The sequence below is a fragment of the Stylophora pistillata genome, chromosome 10 (assembly GCF_964205215.1).
Source record: "Stylophora pistillata chromosome 10, jaStyPist1.2, whole genome shotgun sequence".
In the NCBI taxonomy this organism is placed as follows: domain Eukaryota; kingdom Metazoa; phylum Cnidaria; class Anthozoa; order Scleractinia; family Pocilloporidae; genus Stylophora; species Stylophora pistillata.
Window position 1 is genome coordinate 4,119,151 of NC_142528.1, and position 19,855 is coordinate 4,139,005.

The 19,855-nt window shown below is 38.7% G+C and overlaps 2 protein-coding genes across 2 annotated transcripts; both read left to right on the plus strand.

The window, feature by feature from the left end:
• Window positions 1–10: 10 nt before the first annotated feature.
• LOC111324837 (decapping and exoribonuclease protein) lies at window positions 11–3,477 on the plus strand. The gene is made up of 3 exons (XM_022928496.2): window positions 11–426; window positions 1,221–1,596; window positions 2,060–3,477. The coding sequence occupies exons 1-3, from the start codon at window positions 92–94 to the stop codon at window positions 3,176–3,178; spliced, it is 1,830 nt and encodes a 609-aa protein (XP_022784231.2). The 5' UTR covers window positions 11–91; the 3' UTR covers window positions 3,179–3,477.
• Window positions 3,478–8,589: 5,112 nt separating this feature from the next.
• LOC111324760 (alanine--glyoxylate aminotransferase 2, mitochondrial) lies at window positions 8,590–19,508 on the plus strand. Its single transcript, XM_022928390.2, has 17 exons — window positions 8,590–8,749; window positions 10,401–10,480; window positions 11,819–11,911; window positions 13,280–13,371; window positions 14,064–14,187; window positions 15,240–15,334; window positions 15,969–16,062; window positions 16,183–16,248; window positions 16,477–16,504; window positions 16,621–16,721; window positions 16,995–17,087; window positions 17,183–17,255; window positions 17,465–17,524; window positions 17,650–17,738; window positions 18,038–18,190; window positions 18,289–18,387; window positions 18,765–19,508. Exons 1-17 carry the CDS (start codon window positions 8,656–8,658, stop codon window positions 18,864–18,866), a joined length of 1,536 nt encoding a protein of 511 aa, XP_022784125.2. The 5' UTR covers window positions 8,590–8,655; the 3' UTR covers window positions 18,867–19,508.
• Window positions 19,509–19,855: the final 347 nt, after the last annotated feature.

Below are 19,855 nucleotides of genomic sequence, written 5' to 3' on the forward strand. Positions count from 1 at the left end.
ACTCAGTCCCGCTCGGTCATTCGTTTCAAGGAAATTAAAAAAATGTTTAGAGCGGCAAATTCTCAGAATTTAACGCTCATAAACATACAAAATGTCGTCTATAGGATCGAAGAATCGTTTGGAACCCTTTTTTGTTTCATCTTGGAGGCCACACTCTAACCAACCAGTGCGATACGGTCATAGCGAATTAGGTTACTTTTCCATAGACGAAGAAAGGCACTTCTTATCAAACAAATGTAAACTTGGAACGTTGCAACTGCCACGGGACTCTGATAGCCTTGACATAGATTTAAACGTGGGATTTGAGCAATGGAGAGAGCTCCCAAATGTTCAGCAACATCTAGATTCCATGCTGCAATGGATTCTACTAAACAAAAAATTGTTGACGAGAACGGGTGACTTCCGTTCGAGCAAGGATGGCGCCAGGTACTTTCACTTAAAAAATGATAGCTTGTATTTCTTAACTGCAGCGATAAAATGATTAGTAAAGCATTTTTCTGCACTCTGAGAGGATGGGAGAAGTTTAACAGCTTCTTTTATTCGTGCCGGCAACTGAAGGGGAGCGCAGTGCAACCCGTGTGAAATGAGTGGAGACGGGAATGGAGAAGTAACCTCCCCTCCTTCTTCTACACAACAGAAGTGTTCTTCTCACCTCGGTATTCACTGCAATAAGATATCATCGGGAGACTTTCTCTTAAAGCTACTTTTTCTTTAATCAGCTCCAAGTAAATATCAACAATAACAACAATAGGACTAACTGATTATCTAACTACGATTAAAGAAAATATACTATTCGATCGGCGGAATAGAATGCCTCTTCGGATTGCTAAACTGATTTCTCGAGTGTCTTTCACGCGAGTGTTGGTCTACTCCGCTAGAGTAAAATCGCTTATCTTCCCGGCGCAGTAAACTTTCACCGCGATTTGGAAGATTGACTAAAGGAGATAATCGAGTGAGAGTGTATAGGAAATATTAGTATAAGGAAAGGTTCGAATTGAACTACCATTACAACTTAACGTGAAAATGTATACAGCTGACTTCGGACTAATTCCAGTCTAGTTTTGAAACTCAACATGTCTGGATATTTTAAGTAGATTTATCTAGTTGATGGCAACGGCCTTTTTTTTTTTTTTTGCAAAGTTATGCAATAGAAACATTGACTGAGCAAGGGTGACTTAAAGTATTTTTCTTTTTGAGCCCCAATCAATCTTTTCTTCCAGACTGGATGTGGACTTTGTCACATCGCGTGGTAATCTGGCCCGTATCCTTGACATTCAAAACGGAAAAGATGGCAAAGGCCGAAAATGGACTCTTTTGGCTACTAGATACAGAGGAACAGTTTACCTGAGCCACATCGAAGACAATCGAGACGAAGAAATGTCATCCTTTGCTCGAAGGATTTGTTACTGGGGGAAAAGGTTTGAGGTGGAAGTTACTGCACCCCCAGGACAAGACTCACTCCTGGGCTATTCGCGTGGAAACGAAGAGGAACGATACGGTCCCATGAAAGCTTACCCAGGGTTCTTTTCAGTCGTAAGATTTCAATTGGAAGGCCATAAGATTGTGCTAAGAGCTGAAATTGATGCCCAAACGCAAGTGAGTGATTCTGGCGTAGTTTTGGATTATTCTACTTTTCCTAACTTTGGATACTTTAACAAACTAACGCGCGAAGTTACTCTAGGGTTGCTGAAAAAAATTTTCGTTACTTTGAACTACTCAGCTGAAATGTGGTCTTTGTAGAGATTGTTGCACATTTGATTTGTCCAAACGTATAATTATTGGTTGGGATAATCGAAGAGCAGGGTCTTGAAAATGAGGGGATTCGGGCAGGAAACGTCGAGCTCGACCCGAATCAATGGACAGAACTTTCATTTGATTATTTATTGTTAACTACGCAGATTTTGGAAAGAATTATGTGTCGCACCGATTAAAATTCATCGAATAAGTTATTTGAGAGTTTACTTCTGTTCTAATGACTGAATTACTGAATTCTAACCGGTTGCGAAGATTTGAAATAACGAGACAACATCACCGAATTCTTTTCTTTCCCTTGATTCAGGTTCTGGATGAGCTTCAAATTCCAGACTACGTTGAACTCAAAGTTGCGACCGAAACCATCGTGCGGGCTCCTTGGGCCTTCAAACGAAAGAGATTGGTACCCTGGTGGTGTCAATCAATCGTTTCAGGAACGCCTCTTATTGTGTACGGTATCCGAGACTACGATGGTCACGTGAAACGCATCCGGCAGGTGAGAACTGACGAGATACCTGATCACGTGGGACATGAAAATCTTGATAAAGAAAGATGTTTGCTGTTCTTGAGTGATGTGCTGTCTTGGATGAAAGACATCGTGTTAGAAGAGGACGTTACGGAAGTCTACGCCTTTCAATGGGATCCGAACACACCTGCTAATAGCGTGACGGTGAACGTACTGCGTGACGCAGAGGGTGGATTCTTACCTGACTGGTACTTCAATGAGATGGAAGATTATTTTGCGAGTCTTAATCACCAACGACGAAGCAAAGGTCAGAAAAGAAAAATGGAAGACGGAAGGCAAGATTTAGATCGAAATGGAGGAATAAAGGATATGCGCAAACAGCTTGAAGAATCTTGGCCGAGATCGGCAGACTCTGGAAAGTCGAAACCTCAAGAGAAACTGCATTGTGGGGAATCGTCCCAACCCAGATCGCGGAGGTTTTATGACGACAGCGACCGCGATCGCGCGAGAGCAACGCATGTATTTCACGACGCACCTCATAAGGGGCACCGCCCACAAAGAGAATTGTCGCAAAGGGGAGAATTCGAAAGACAACTCCCCCTTCGTCACACTTCAAGCGCAGCGTATGGAAATGATACAGGGCGTGCCGTAGGAACAGAGACGCAACTTGAGTTTGGCAAAACTAGCACTCGTGGTGATCACCGGCCTTCATCGCGGCAGTTTCATAAGAGTGATAGGGAACAAACTGAAAATTCGAGAAGATGTGAAAGACACCGTCGAGAGGGGGAAGATCAAAGACCGCCACGGGCGCGCTTGGTTACGTCGCCCTGTATAGAAACACGTTCCCGTAGATTGGGCGATAAAAGTCATCCTTTTGCTGATGCTGAACGAATATCAGAACAGTCAAGAGTTAAACGAGCCAAGCGAGATCCACATAATCGAGGTTTCAGAAGATTTTAATTTTCATACCGAATCTTCTGAAAAGAACAGTGACATCGAAATCCAGTTACTTGTAAATGATCTTCCAAAAAAAAAAGGAAAAAACGAAAAAAAAGGGGAGAACAGCACGCGAGGAAATGCAAGATAATGATCATCAGAAAGCAAATTTTTAGTGCATTTAAAGTTTTCACTTTGAATGATATATTATATCAATTTATATATATATATGAGTGTATTTATATATAAGAAGGAACAACTTTGCTAAATCACTGCGATAGCAGGTGTACGTGAGTATGGTTATCAAAATGCTTTTGTGTTAAGTTGTGCGGGAACTCTTTAAACCCCCAGTAAACCTCGCGCTCGCCTGATCTTATCGGATTGATGTTTTTGCACACAAAGTTTCAACGGATGAACTAATGAGCACCAAACGGTCTCCACTGAAGCCAAAGAAGCCTTATTCAAGAGGCCCCCGAAAGGGTCCTGAGTCTAGGCCTTTATAGATTATGCTAGTAGCAATGGCTTTTTTGGGCGAAATTATGCTAAAATTATGCTCTTTTTTCCAAATTATACCCCTTTTTTTTGAAATTATGCTCTTTGAAAAAATTGCAAATAAGTCCAAAAAAACACATTTTTTAACTTGGAAGCGGTTGGCCTACAAGAAAGAAACGCAACAAATCCACAATGAAATTCAAATAAACACGTGGTTCATGTTAACACGCACACTAGTACTAGACTATACATGGCCTGCAATATGACTTCCCGTTCCGGTGCACCCCAGACCCAGGCTCAGACCGTTTCAGACGCCGCTCAGTGATTCACAGTGAACTACAAATGCTACTACTTGAACTAAAACTTAAAACATCGAATAACGTCACCAAGTGCTTGGGAGTAGAGATGAATAATGATCAAATTGATAAAAGCTGATAGTTTCGAAAGAAACTGTTTGGGGCTGCGTCGGTGGGAGTAACGAAATAATTTGGATATATCGACAAAGTTGAAGTGGTAAATTGGCCACCGTAACGATTACAAAAGCTGACGTTTCGAGCGTTAGCCCTTCGTCGGAGCGAATAGAGGAATTGTGGGTTGTGTGTGCTTTTAAAGGGAGAGAATGGAGCTACGTTATTGGTGGGAACATGGCAACGAGAAAAACAAGAATAAATTAATGGAATGAAAAGCGTTCGTTGATCCCTGTGGGATTTAGACTGCCGGTTTGAAAGATGAGCTTTTGTTCAAGATTTTTACGGCTTTCCGTGCTACCTAACTGAAAGGAAAGACCGCAGATTGCCATATGTTGCTTAGAATGATTAGGTAAATTAAAATGTCTAGCGACTGGTTTCGAAGGCAAAGAAAAAGAACAACACCACTGACCTGAGTCTAAATATCGATGAAAACATATGTCATGATCAATTCAAGATCGCAAATCATCTGTGTAATTACTTTGCGAATATTGCTAAGGGGATAGGAAACACTAATGAAATTACTGACAATACGTTTGCTACACACGCGAGTGTTCAGAGTATTATGGAGAACTCGGCTGCTCAAGACAGCTTTCAATTCCAGATATTAAATAGGGTTGAGGTGGAAACAGCACTACAAAGTCTCAATACTAGAAAAAGTAGCGGATGGGATGGCATTCCCTCAAAGGCTCTAAAAGCTGGGGCAAGAGAGTTATCAATACCCTTGACTACACAGTATAATTCTTGTATTACCTGTTGTGAGTGGCCTACAATGTGGAAGAAAGGAGAGTGGACACCAGTCTTTAAGAAGGAAGATCCCCATGAGAAAGAAAACTATCGTCCAATAACTGTGCAAGTCACAGTTAACAAAATCTTTGAGCAGCTACTCAGCAAGCAACTAAGTCATGGGTTTAATAATAAACTATGTGATAAATTAACAGCATATAGGAAGAGGAACAGCTGTGAAACTGCTTTATTGTCATTAACCGAGAACTGGAAAATGGCTTTGGATGAACGCAAAATTGTCGGAGTTCTCTCCACAGACATGAGTAAAGCATTTGATTCTCTATATCATCCTCTCATGTTGGCTAAACTAAAGGCTTATGGTGTTAACGACAACAGTATCAGACTGCTGAACTCATATTTTACTGATCGCTTCAACAGAGTTAAACTGGGACCAGTAGTGAGCTCCTGGGAGAGGGTGTCAAGGGGATGCCCACAGGGATCTGCATTTGGGCCGTTATTATGGAACATTTTTCAGAATGATTTAACTTATGACATTAATACAAACCTTAATATGTATGCAGATGACCACCAGTTTTATGATATGAGCAGTAATCTAGCTGATGTTCATGCTAATCTGACAGTAAGTGCTGAAGTAGCTTCCAACTGGTACAGTTCCAACTTCCTTAAAGGAAACTTCGACAAGTATCGAACCTTAACACTTGGTAATAGATGTAATCATAGTATGAGAATTGTTATTGGAGACGTAGAAGTTAAATCAACTGCCTGCCTGAAATTGCTTGGAGTATCAATAGACAATGATCTCCGATTTGCTGAACATATTACTACAATCTGTAAGAAAAGCAGCCAACGTGTAGGAGTCTTAATGAGACTCAGAAACTTAATACCTACTAGCACCAAGTTGCAATTGTTTAAAGCTGCCATTCTTCCTTATTTAACTTACTCTCATCTTGTTTGGCACTTCTGTCGTGCTAGTGACAGCAGAAAACTCGAACGCATACAGGAAAGGGCACTTAGAGCCATCTATTGCGACAAAACGTCAAGTTATAACACACTATTGGGTATGGCTAATCTATGTACTTTACATAACAGAAGGTTACAGGACATGGCTACTCTCATGTACAAGGTCAAGAATAATATATGTCCTAAGTATATTGCTGGCCTATTTCGGAGGTCTGATACGAAATATGCCCTACGTAGCAAAGAATTTGTTATTCCTAGATTTAATACAGCAACATATGGTAAGCACTCTATCAGATATACTGGACCTAAGTTATGGAATATTGTACCTAAGAACATTAGAGATCTGCCAACATTATCATCTTTCAAGATAAATATCCGTAAGATTGATCTTAATACTTTACTGACCGATAATTACTGTACCAACTGTATTTTATGCAGTACTTAATGTAAAAAAGTTTTTTAATGTACATTTTATCTTGTACATATTGTAAATATTTTAGCATGTTAACCAATCTTAGTATTTTTAGCTCAATTAGCATTTTAACTTTAATTAATATATGGATTTAGTCATTTTTAATTTATTTTGTAGTGTCCCCATTTAGTGGTTATGTACTGCTATTTTAGTCTGACACTTAAATAAAGGTATTCATTCATTCATTCATTCATTCATGTGTCCTTGTCATTCCTTTCCACGTCTCGAAGGTGTTCTCGGAATCGGTCACCTAGTCCTCTGCCTGTTTCGCCGATGTATATCTTTTTGCAGCAAGTGCAAGTTATGCAGTAGATTACATTGGCGGAGGTGCACGTGAAGTGATCGGTGATTTTAATGGATCGTTTAGGTCCCGATATTTTATCAGTGTTGTGAATGAAAGGACACGTTTTGCATCGTGCACGAGCGCATTTAAAAGTGCCTGGTTGGTCATTAGTCTGAAAAGAGCTTCTGACCAAAAAATTGCCTATGTTTTTGTCCCGTTAACGTTTGAATGAAATGAGCGGAGGCTGCGAAAAGATAGTGCTTGTCTCTGGATCGTTTTGAAGTAATTTAAAGTTTTTAAGAATGATGGATTTAACTGAGTGATTGTAAGGGTGAAACGTGAGAGCGAATGGAATGCGGTCGGAATCTTCCTTATGCGACGTTTGAGTGCTGAATGTCGATCAATAAGTTGGGCGCGGTGGTAACCCGCTTGAACGACAGAAACAGGGTAACCACGTTTATCGAAAAACTGGCACATTGACTCTGATTTGTCGTGAAAATCAGAGTCATCCCTGCATAAACGACTAAGTCTTAGAAACTGAGAAAAAGGAATGGAATTCTTAACGTGAGAGGGATGCGAAGACGAATATAACAAGTAATTATGCGAGTCTGTAGGTTTGTAATACACACTGGTGCATAAACCGTTACCTTCAATTGAAACTTTGATGTCTAAAAAGGATAAAGAATTGTCAGAAATTTCCCAGGTATATTTCAGAGCAGGGTGAAGAGAATTGACTGCGGTTATGAATTGAGTGAGCTCCTCCCTGGTAGAAGAGGTAGCGCCGATACAGTCGTCGATGTAACGACCGTAGAGTTCAGGTTTGGACCCGTTGTATTGGCTGAAAAATTGATGTTCGACAAAACCTACAAAAAGATTGGCATAGCTAGGTCCCATTTTGGTGCCCATGGCTACACCATTGGTTTGTTTGAAGAAGTTGTTTCCGAATAAAAAACAATTGAGTGTGAGCACTAGTTCGGCTAAGCGTAGTAGTGTTTCAGATTTATAGGTTCCTTATCAGTACGTTGATCAAAAAAATATTTAAGGGCCAGAAGGCCTTCGCCATTAGGAATGACAGTGTAAAGAGACGTAATATCCATGGTGAAAAGAAGTTTGTTTTGGCCAAGGAAGTTAAAGTCTCGAGAAATTTGAAGAGCGTGTTGGCTGTCTTAAATATATGATGGTAAAGTTTTGAGGATGGGAGCCATAATTTTGTCTAGATAGCTGGAGATAAGTTCGGTAGGGCAACTGCAAGCCGAGACAATGGGCCGACCCGGGTTGTTAGGTTTGTGAATTTTAGGTAAAAAGTAAATACGAGAAGTTCTAGGAGTGGTTATGATGAGTTTTTTCGGTGTGGCCGGCAATTCTTGTTTAGTTGGTTGATCGTATTCTTGACGGAATTTTGATTGCTGGTAGTGAGGTCTTTGTCGACCTTTTGATAAAAGGAGGTGTCAGAAAGTTGCTGCAAAGCTTCTTTTTGGTAGACTTCGGTGCGCCAAACAACGACTGAGCCGCCCTTATCGGCCGCTTTGATAACTTTGTTAAGCTTTGATAAGCTTTGTTGCATCAAAAATGATCCGATAATTATCATAATATGCGAATTATGCTAGCACTGCTACTTGGCAGAAATTATGCCAGTTTGCTCAAATTTGCTCAAATTATGCCAAAAATTATCCCACAAGCGCACATTTGATATGAGATGATAGATAGCCAACTCGGCGCTACGCGCCTCGTTGGCTATAATCATCTCATATATCCAACAAGCACGAGTGGAATAATTGTTTTATTAAAAAAAGGCCCCCAAGATAAACCGGATGTTACCAGGTACATATATTAGATTATGGTATAGTGGCTCATATACCATAATAGCTAAGCCAATTAAAAGTCTTGAATTGCATTATCCAATGATCCAGTTTTTAATAAAAAGGCTTAGTCCTGACAGGGTCCTCTCAGTTTCTCCGCGCGCGAGGACCTTGAAAACGAGGCTACGACTGGTCGGGCACGAAATCAAGACATTTCGTGCAAATTACAGGACATACCACTATTGTTTCTTTGGCCTCTGGTACAGATCTGTGTGTGGACGATGTTTTCGAAGTGCCTAGTTTTTAGCCAGAAGGGCTGTCGTGCTGGGTTTTTTTGGCTTCAGAATGTCCGAAGAGGCTTTGCTGCTTCCTCAGGTATGGTTCTATGTTTTTTTTCGTCACAGATCAGTTTCACTGAACCAATATCTTTTGCCTAGACTGGTTAAAGGGTGGCTAGACGTGCACAAGCTATGGGGGTTGCGCAGCTACAATTCCTTACAATATCAAAAGTAATATCTTTGACAGTGATGAGCATAAAAATAACTCTTGGACTCATGGCAATTTTATATGTAACGAAAGCTCGATTATGTCCTCGTGTAGACGTAGTTGTTGTGAAAGCACTACCTGCAATCAATATTTAGGCGTACGGTTCAAAGGAAGTTGCGGTCAATTCGAGAAATAAACTAGCCATGAAGTATGCGTTTTCACAAATGAAACAACAATTAAATCGGAAAAATTTGCGGTAATAACACAGACATGACGTATACCGTCCAATTCTATAAGCGTGACCCGAATATTGTCCCATAACATTGTTCAGTTACAGCTGGCATGATAGACTGTCTAATTACACTGTCCAATTATTACAAGCATGATACCTACACTATCCTGTATTTATGTTGGTAATACAGTGCAGCTCAAAGATAAGGGGACACTGTAGACTAGTTCCATATGCTTATCTTTAGGACTGAGTGGAGTCCAATGCAGTCTGCAACAATATAAGTGATAAAAAAAAAAAAAAATTAATGACCCTGAAGCAAGAGTCTGATTTATTACTCGCAAGTAGGCATGGATGATGCAAAGTCTTGTTATCGATGTAAATCAAAATTATAACAAAATTTAAGAAATAAAATTACCATTGGTTACAGGATTTCAGAAAAAAATAACAGTTAAATTAGTAAAATATGTAACAGCACAGTACAGATGCATGATGCGTAGCATCTAATTATACAAGTGTGACAAGAATATTGTCCAACAACCCTGTTCAAAATAGAATCAGAGAGACAGTAAGTTTTGAGCTTGATAAACACTGTTCAGTTACACTCTTCAATTATGAGCATGAGTCGATCTTTCACTTTCCAATTACACAGTTGAATTACCAGCATGATGCTGACACTGTCCGAAATTAATAATTAATGACAATTGGACTAGGAGGAGTCCACTTTGATCTGTAATGATACAAGTGATTCACAAAACTTAAAGCAACACTGAAGCAAAGGGCCTGATCTATTAATCTAGAGTCAGGGCCAGGAGGGACTACTTCAGTCAAATTAAAAGCTCCGACCTGTTTCTTTAAATAAAAGAATGATAAAATGAAAAAGTGGTAGATTAGACAATAAAATGTGATCACGTGGAAGACTACAATGTAGTCTGTTATGCTATACTTTGCAAATTGTTCACATCAGTGTGATTCAGGGGATTTCTGTAAATTGAATTTTGGAAACAAGGTAACTCTAGCTTTTTCATTTTTGCAATAAAGGGTTATTCCTTGTTAAAATGTGAACTTTCTTTAAGGAAGTGATTATCAGGTATGCAAACTTATCAGGTGGCACTGTTTTTTCCTTGGTTTAAATTTAATTTTTTTTTTTTTTTGGGATTAGAGTTATGGTAATCTATGATACAGTACTAGTGAGTCTGAACCAAAGCGAAAAATAAGACACATAAGGTATGAAATTTAATCAAAAGGGATAAAAGGTTCCATACTACAATTGACACATTGACAGTAAAAAATCATTGTTTGAACTCCTAGGACCTGTACTGCAAAAGACAGCACCTCTTGATCCAGGAGTGGAAATGCCGCAATGTGATTATGAACCTGAACAGTACCAGGTACACTTGACCCTTTTACTTAAATTTACTCCCAAGATGTGATTGTTAATTCTCACCACTAGCTGTTACACATTTCCTTGTAAATTAGTCCTGAGAATTTGGTGTTAGATCTAGATAAAACTTCTCCCTGATAAGTTTAAGTATTCTCATTACCTGTTTGCTGGATAATGTGAAGATATTACAGAGAGAAGTTTCATGTTGATCATTTCAGTGCGTGAAAGGGTTGAATAAATCTCAAACCATGCTTGGCATAATTCAGCTCTCATCATGTTGATTGAGATAAAGGAATAAATTTCTTTTTACCTACAAAGGATGAGCAGCAAATCATATTCTTCAAAGTTGAATGGCAAGTTGAGATAATCATTTCAGAAGGGTCAAGTCCTCAAAAAGAAATTTAATACTTTGAAAAGGCCTTGAAGTGAGCCTCCCAGATCGGTATTAGGTTAGTGCTAGAATCATCTGAGCTACATGAACATGTACATGCGTGAGGCCTTTGAGGTAAAAGTTTAGACATTTGGCTTCTTACTCCTTTTGAAGACAAAGTAATCTTTATTTGGCTTTAATTTACTTTTATTAGCCAGTGTTTTGAATTTTAAGAGAACTCATTGGGATCTGTTTGTCTTTTCTTTAAATTGTGTATGTGTATTGTTCTAATAATTTTATGTGATATGTACGTTGCAACTCTTCTTTAAATCCTTTCGCCCCCAAGATTTTATTTATGATTCTCTTTATTACACAACTCGGGAAGTCAGAGGGCCAATAACTAAAATCAACCAATCAAAATGCTCTATTGCCGGTCAATATTCTCTCAGTATTGGACCGGGCACTGTCCCGAATGGTCCCAAATGATACTGCACTTGTGTCCCTTTGAACTTCAGTCGTATGATATATCTCTTATTAACCAAGCTTGCTTGGGACTGTATTGGAAGAATATCGGCCCTCGGTCTTTTCCTCAGGCTGATATTCTCTCTGTACTGCCCTCACGCTTGGTTAATAAGATATATTTAATGCCTGCCATATAATTCTTAGGATGTTAGTTCAGAGAATTTGTTGTTGGATCAACTATTAGTTTCTCTTTATTCTCATGACTTGTCTACTTGATCTTTAATTGCTATTGTTAGGAGAAATTCTTTCTTGATCACCTAATTTTGTATGTAAGTTAAGGGTTAACTCATGTTGGACTCCCAGAGGTGATCAACACTGAAAATTCTTAATTTTGATATGCTCTTAGGAAGAAATTTTATGAGAATTCATGGAATGAATCAACTGTAGAATATAGCTTTGATATAACTAAAAATTATTAAACAAAATGTGTTTAAATTTGGTGTGATTTATCAGGGAATCTCATTTGAACATGCTAAAGAAGTGAGGAAAACCTACCTGAATCCAGCTTTGTTTTCATATTACAAGGAACCAGTTTTTATTTGCAAGGTACTGTATGTTACAATTTTCCACTGTTATTCCTAAGTCGAGACAGTGTTTTTGTATTTCTGACCACAGCCAACTAATCATGGGCCTTTTTAGAAAAGAAGCTTGCTTGACAAGTCTCATGAAACTCTGTAAAGATGTCAAGCACTTTTAGTTATACTGGTCAGGAATAAACTTCATCACCTTATTCAGGAGAATCCTGATTTGCATTAATGTCAGACATAACAAATGTTGCCTAATGTATGGGGTTTCCAAACTACAGTCACTGTGGAACCCCTCTAAACCAGACCCTTATTAAACCACAATCCTCTCTTTACCGGACCATGTTTTCGGCCCTAAAATCACCAACATACATTTTCTCTATTTAACCTCGGTAAACCAGAAACCCCTCACTTCGGGAAACTGGAACCTTTTTTCAGTCTGTAATCACATACTGACAAAGAAATTGACCGCGTTAAACCGAACATGAAAGTTTTAAGCTTGCCGCCAAAATCAAATCACACATTTTTAAACGTGATTAAAATTAAAATTGTAATCATGCAGCTGTGAAATCCCAATCAGAAGTGAGAAAAGTGTATTGGCTAATTACTCGTTGTTCTATTGGTACTGAAGCAAAAATCCAAAGTTGACAATCGTGCTGCTGTTGTTGGGTTGATTATGAATGACAACAATAGGGGTCAGGTTAATTGTTTGTTCCTTTACTAAAATGTGCTTTATTAGTACTCATGTACCATGTACTGGTAATTACAGTCAGATAATGCATTACTAGTATGTGGCATAAAATTGTCTTATGGGTTAAACCTCAGTACACCGGACACCCTTCTAAACCGGACATTTCCTCCCGTCCCAAGGGCGTCCAGTTTAGAGGGGTTCCTCTGTAGTTTATAAGAAGGTGATTATGGTTTATCAACTGAGTTGATATATAAATTGGCCACAATAAAGGGTTTCAAAGCTGACATTTTGAACATTAGCCCTTCGTCTTTTGCTCTGACAAAGGGTTGATGCTCAAAACGGCAGCTTTGAAAGTCTTTATGGTGGCCTATTAAAATTAATGTTAATTGGCCACTGTAAAAAGTTTCAAAGCTGATGTTTTGAGTGATAATTTATCAAGTCAGTTGATAAAACCATTATTGCTTTGTTATACTGATACTCCCCCACCAACTCAGCACCACAGTTTCTTAAATCCCCAAGTTTAATTTTAAGACCTGGATAGTTGATCACCATACAGTAATCTCCCAGAAAAGAATTCTCTCTTTGACGGACAGTCCAGGCATATTGCCCCATGCACTTGGCTGGGGTTCTTTAAGTTCAGTATTTAATACCTAACTACCTTAGAGATGCCTTAGACTTTGTTACATGTTATGATTTTAGGGTCACATGCAGTGGCTTTGGGACAGTGCCGGGAAGAGATACTTAGATTTATTTGCTGGTATTGTGACAGTCAGTGTAGGACATTGTCATCCGTAAGTGAGTTGTTGATCTTATAAAAATTAACTGTGAACTGTAGTCGTGGCTTCTGCTTAGTTACATCTTTTACTCTCAGGCACAACCAAAAACAAAATCATTTTGTTTTTGGTTATGGTTCCTATGATATCCATTTTTTTTTACCATAACTGGCCATAATGTTGCAATCTGATTGGCCAATTTGCCATCGTACATGAGAGTACAGACTATATGCTGCTTGCATCAACGTGTCAGACATGATGTGTCATGCACTGAAAGAATCATTTTACTTGATGTCAATATTCTGGGAAAAAACAAATCAACAGTGAGTCCACGACATTTTGACCACTGCGATGACAAATTAATTGTGGGCTATGACTATAAGAGTACAGACCATGCAAAACCACAGATGATTTGTCAAATTTTTATGCAGAAAGGTGATGGTGTGTGAGGGAAATATGATTGAGGGATCATATCATTTGATTTCTCTGATCTAAAGTTACAAGAAATGTGTGGCAAAGAGTATTGAGAATTCATTTTTAAATCTTGGGAATGAAAGGGTTAACTTAAGGTCATTTCTAGTAAATGTATTAGGATTATACAAAACAATAAATCTTGTTCTTATCTATCTCCATGTCTGAACAGTCAGGAAGCAAGAAGCTCTCCAGTTTGGGATAAAAATTTGGCTGATAAAATTTCTGTTACTCTTCAGTCATGTGACGAAAGCTGCTAAAGACCAGCTAGATAAATTGTGGCATACAACAAATATATATTATCACCCAACACTCCATGAATATGCAGAACTTATGGCATCAAAACTTCCTGGAAACCTCAAGGTAAATTGAAACTGAGGTTTGTACATATAGATTATTCAGGTTCAGGAAATACTACATGTCAATGAATGAAGTAATGCCAGAGAATCTGAATACTGACAGTTTGGTAGCTCATTACTTGGTAACGTAGGACTGTATCCTAAGAAATACCAGGTGGTAAAGAAGTAGGAGTCACAAGAGCCTTTGCAGATTTGTAGTTACTAAACAATTTGCAACATCTAACAGTGTGTTTTCACCTAACTTTGTATCATTGAGTGAGTTCTATAACTGTTTGGACTCACACTGGATTAGATACAGTTCTGTGAGGGGTTGCTGGATTTCCTAAATTGTTAAATATCACACACTTGGTCAATTTATTTTCATGCCATTGACCTGATTACTTTGAAAAGAGTCACAGAGTCAATCAGTGTAACACTGTTTATTCGACTTAGAAGGAGTTAAGTCAGCCAAACCTTTTATTTGCATGCCTTAATCACTTCTGACAGACTCTTCCCTAAAGGCCTGTGTTGTTACAGATAGGAAGATATTGTAGTTTCCTTTGAACAAGGCAGATTGGTAGCTTTCTGGAGTTGCAGTGTAGCTAGTCCTTAGGTAGGGATGATGCATTTTTTTCTGTTGAAGTTACACAGTTTGTGACTATGGTAAATAATCTCATGGATTGATGCTGACCATGAACAATTTGTGTCAAAATATCATTGTTGCATGTTTTATTGAGTGGCTTAATGATTATAATCTTCTACCATTGACTATTAAGGTTGTTTTTCCCATTGACTGCAGACAAACAAACAACTGTTTTGGCTTAGAAAGATTATTATCTTTGGGCTTAAGCGGCCCTGAATGCTGTTCAAGCAAACCTGCAAGAATGGCAAGGTCTCGAATTGTTGTGCACAGAAATATGTATGTAAAGTGTATTCATGTATATGTTGTGTAGCACAGTACCAGGGAATCACCTTAACTGACTTGCTATTGTTTTATAATAATTGGGGATCCTCATTTCATTTTAATTTTATATATTTAGTTTTGAATTTGCAGTCAGTTCTTTGTTTTTCCTTAAGGTGTGCTACTGTGTAAACAGTGGTTCAGAAGCTAATGATATTGCTATCATGATGGCAAGAGCTCACACTGGAAACTTTGACTTCCTTTCTCTCAGGTAAACTGCAGAGTGATAATTAAACCCTTTAATGACTAATTAAACCCTTTAACTCCCCAGATCTGATTATTTACTCCCCCCTCTAGCTGCTACACGTTTCCTTGTTAATTAGTTATGAGAATTTAGTGTTAGATCAAGAGAACACCTCTACCTGATGAGATTCAATCTTCTCACACCTGTTTACCAGATAATGTTTGGATATTGTATGGAGAAGTTACTTGCTAATCACTCCTGAGAGTTGAATGGTTATAAGGGGAGACCTAGCATTTAGAAATGTTTTTCCTTTTAAACCCACATCATGATGATAATACTAATTTTCTTGCCAATGTCTTCAGCCATACAACGAATGCAAATATGGCATACAATTTGAATTGCCATTGTTCTGGACTGACTAGCCTCATCTTCACCTGGAAATACAAAAGGATTATTACATGTGTGAGAGGCTAGTCAGTCCAGAACAATGGCAACTCAAATTGGACGCCATATTTGCATTCGGTGTATGCTACTTGCTAACTAGGGACATATATGAAACCCAAACTAAATATCCTGGTGCGTACAATCTGTGTATTTATTGATTTAAATGGAATCGAAATGAGGAGTATTTATTTGATTTCTTTTCTTGGCTTCATATTAGAAATGCATATCATGGTGCCAGTCCATACACTCTGGGGATCCTCGCTCACAGCACATGGAAACTCAATGTCCCAGTAGGATTTGGATATTTTCAGGTAAACATAAGCTTTCATGTATGTTGTAATTGACAATGTCTGCAGTTTTGTTTCAATGTCATGATTCTCAAGTCTTTTTGCTTAGCTTGGTGATAATATTTCAAATGCTTATCTCCCCAGACCATGAACCCAGATGTTTACCAAGGACCATGGGGTGGAGCTAATTGTCGTGACTCAGTAGCGCAGGTTGGTGGAAATTATAGCAGCCTTTGTAACCTTTTTTTTGTTTTTCACTCAATCATTTTTTCATTTTTCATTCCTGTTCAATTCAAACATACATTCATCCATCCATCCATCCATTGACCATCAATTCATTTATTCATTCATTCATTCAATCTTTCGTTTTCTCGTTAAATCTACTCTTTTATTTATTTATCTCTAAACTTATTAATATACTTATTCATTTATTGACAGACGGACAGAACATGCAATTGTGCAGCAGGTAAATTTTCTTGAACTGAAAAAAAGTCTATCAAGAGACATTTCTGAGGAGCTTTTTCATTTTCAATGAAATGATGTGGAAAACACTATCTAACCAATGCATTTGTATCAATTAAGGTCAGTGTATGGCGTCCAAGATGTATGTTGATCAGTTGAAAGATGTCCTGGTGCATTCGACTTCAAAAAAGGTTGCAGGATTTATTGCTGAACCAATTCAGGTCAGAATACTGTCGTGCAGATGATTTAAATTTTCCCAGTTTCTGAGTCGTTTACGAATTTTCTTGACGTAAGAAAATTTTGTTCGGATGACGTAGATGCGTGTGGAATCCATCGCCTTATTTGATTGGTTGATGTCCGTTCTCTATAAAAATCACGTCATCAGTAGAAAATTGTTGAACATTTCAGACTTTTCTTGAGCACGCAACGAATGTGAGGGAATGAGTTCAGCGACGATTTACTCATGTGAGACATTCTTCTGATCTCTTCCGTAGGGTGTTGGAGGTTCCGTTCAGCTTCCCAAAGGTTTCCTGAAGGGTGCATACGAGCTTATACGCGAAAGAGGTGGTGTGTGCATATCAGACGAGGTACAGTGTAACTTTTATTTCTTCACAACGTATGCGTTTCGTCTAGCCAATACTTTACGAGAAACGTGTAACTCTTATAATTTTTTTATTCTTAGGTTCAGACTGGGTTTGGTCGTCTTGGTAGCCATTACTGGGGTTTTGAAACCCAGGGTGTTGTACCAGATATCGGTATGAAAAAAAAAAAGTAATTCTTTTACTGCAATTTTTTTGCCTTTTCCGTCCCTGTTACAATTTTAGTCAACTTTTCAGAAAATTTTCTGTTGTCTATATTGTAATTGGAACTCAGGATGTTTTCCTAGAACGCTTTACTCTTCGTATGGGGTGCAAAAACCCCCTTGTTTTGCATTGGATTTACAACTCTTTTTCCATCCAACTAGTGACAATGGCGAAAGGTATTGGAAACGGTTTCCCTATGGCTGCTGTCATAACAACGCCAGGTAGGATTGGCATATTTTTGCCTGCATTATTTCAGCCAGAAATCTGGAATTTTTGCCCCTCTTACCGCTAATTTTCAAGGCCAAGTAAATTTAAAATTTGGTGTTTGTGTTTCTTGTTTCCTCAGAAATTGCCCACAGTTTTGCCCAAGCCGTTCATTTCAACACATTTGGAGGAAACCCTGTGGCTTCAGCAGTAGGAAAAGCTGTACTGGAGGTACTAACTCATCAAGCGTTTCAATCTACGTCTGTTTTCGCTCTAGTTCCAATGAATAATTTACTCTTATAGGTTAATAATTAGTTGAGTTTTTAAATTCTGATTGGTCAGATATGTGCCGCGGTCGGTGGCTCCGCAGTTTTCCCGCCATTGAATGATACTTGTGCAGCGCACGCTGCTGGATTTATTGGAGAATCGAAGGGTCGATGTTCACCTCAACACGTTTTCTTCATTTTTCTTTGTTGTAATTAGTCTTAAGCCAATTTGTTAAGCACCTGACCAACTATTTCTTTTCGAAGGCTATTGATGAAGACGGTGTGCAAAAGAACTGTGAGGTCGTGGGAACTTACTTCCTAGAAGAACTGCTTCAGCTTAAGAAAGAGTTCCCGGATGTAATCGGTGACGTCAGAGGAAAGGGTTTGATGATCGGCGTTGAATTTGTCACAGATAAGGTGAGTGTTGAAATTATTCTCCGTTATTTGAGTGGGAATACGCATTATGCTGTAGTCTGAAACATTTAAGAAACACGAAAATCGTTTTAATTTCTTAGGAATCAAAGACACCTTTACCTCCCGAGAAATTCGTCCCGATCTGGGAAGATTGTAAGGATATGGGAGTTCTCGTCGGCAAGGGTGGACTCTATGGAAACGTAAGTACTTAATAAAGAGATATTACTGTTATCACGGCCCTTTGATAATTCTGCTTTGTTTCCACTAGACGATTATCACTCTCGTTACAAGCTGCGAAGCTGATTAGAATTCAATGAATACTTTGGTACACAGCGGCTGTCTCGGTCTTCTTTTCTTGAATTCTTGGCATCTGTTGTATCGCAGCGAAGTTCATTTTGTTTCCTGCACTCACGCACTTACATGTCCTGCGCACTGGGAAAAATACGTCTCTCGAGGGTTAAATCAAATTTTTTTCCTTTTTTATCAGTATGAAAGAATACTGATCAAATTTGGTTTTCAACCGTAGGGTGTTTTAGTAGATCCCTGGGCTTGAATAAAAATATTTTTTTCCCCTTAGGTGATGCGTATTAAGCCCCCCATGTGCATAACCAAAGAAGATGTCGACTTCGGAGTTGCAGTTCTCCGTACGGCCTTGTCCAAGTACTCTTGTGGCACATAAATCACAACCGTTGGACCTTTTGCGAATACTCTTAGCACCAGTAGTACCTCGGGACGGGTTGACATTCCCCACCAATTTCAAAGCAAGCTTACGTTCGCAGTACAGAATATAAAAAGAACACCGTTGAAGTATCCTATTGAACTATCATGTTGTAAAACTAGTTTTTAAAGAAAATTTGGGAATGAAAATCCTGATGTCCAGTGACACAAGGCATTTTGATCGCATTGGTAATCAGTGGGTCCGGGTTTTTTTTTTTCTTTTTTTTTTCAAAAAATCAATTTCAGGGATATAGACCTAAAATTAATTTTTAACCCTTTAACTCCCTGGAAATTATTAACATGTTACTTCTCCCTATATTATCCAGAAAATATCCAGCAAACAGGTAATGAGAATACGCAGGCTTATCAGGTAGAAGTGGTTATGTTGATATAACACTTACTTCTCGCAACTAAGTGACACGTCAATGTGTCGCAACTAAGTGACACGTCAATGTGTAGCAGCTAGAGGGGAGAGCTGACATTCAGATCTTGGGAGCTGTAGGGTTAAATGCCTATAAATGTATGGCGATTTATCTCACAAAGTTTTTTACCTACGCATGGTCTCAATGTAAGGGAATCAATAAAGAACATTAGATCTATCGCACAGGCGTTGCCTCTCTTATTGCTGTTTTCGCATCCATCATATTGTATCTACATAGATCTTCTCTTGATGCGCAGCATTCTTCTAAAGAACGGTGCAATAAGCAAGCTGGATAATTTAGGGCTGATCGAATGATTTCCCGATTCATTTTTCGGCTTGTGAGGGAGGAAGAAAAGGTATCAGGGAGCTGTTGCGGAGACCTGAGGTCCAGTCTGCTGGTCACATTATGATTGTTAATCTCACGTCAGCGGTCCATTGTAGGGCGTGCGCAGATGGATTAAGTTTGACCAGCCGCTCGCGTGTCCTTTTCCCGCGCAAAATTTTAAAGGAAAACATAGTCCTGTAAAAAC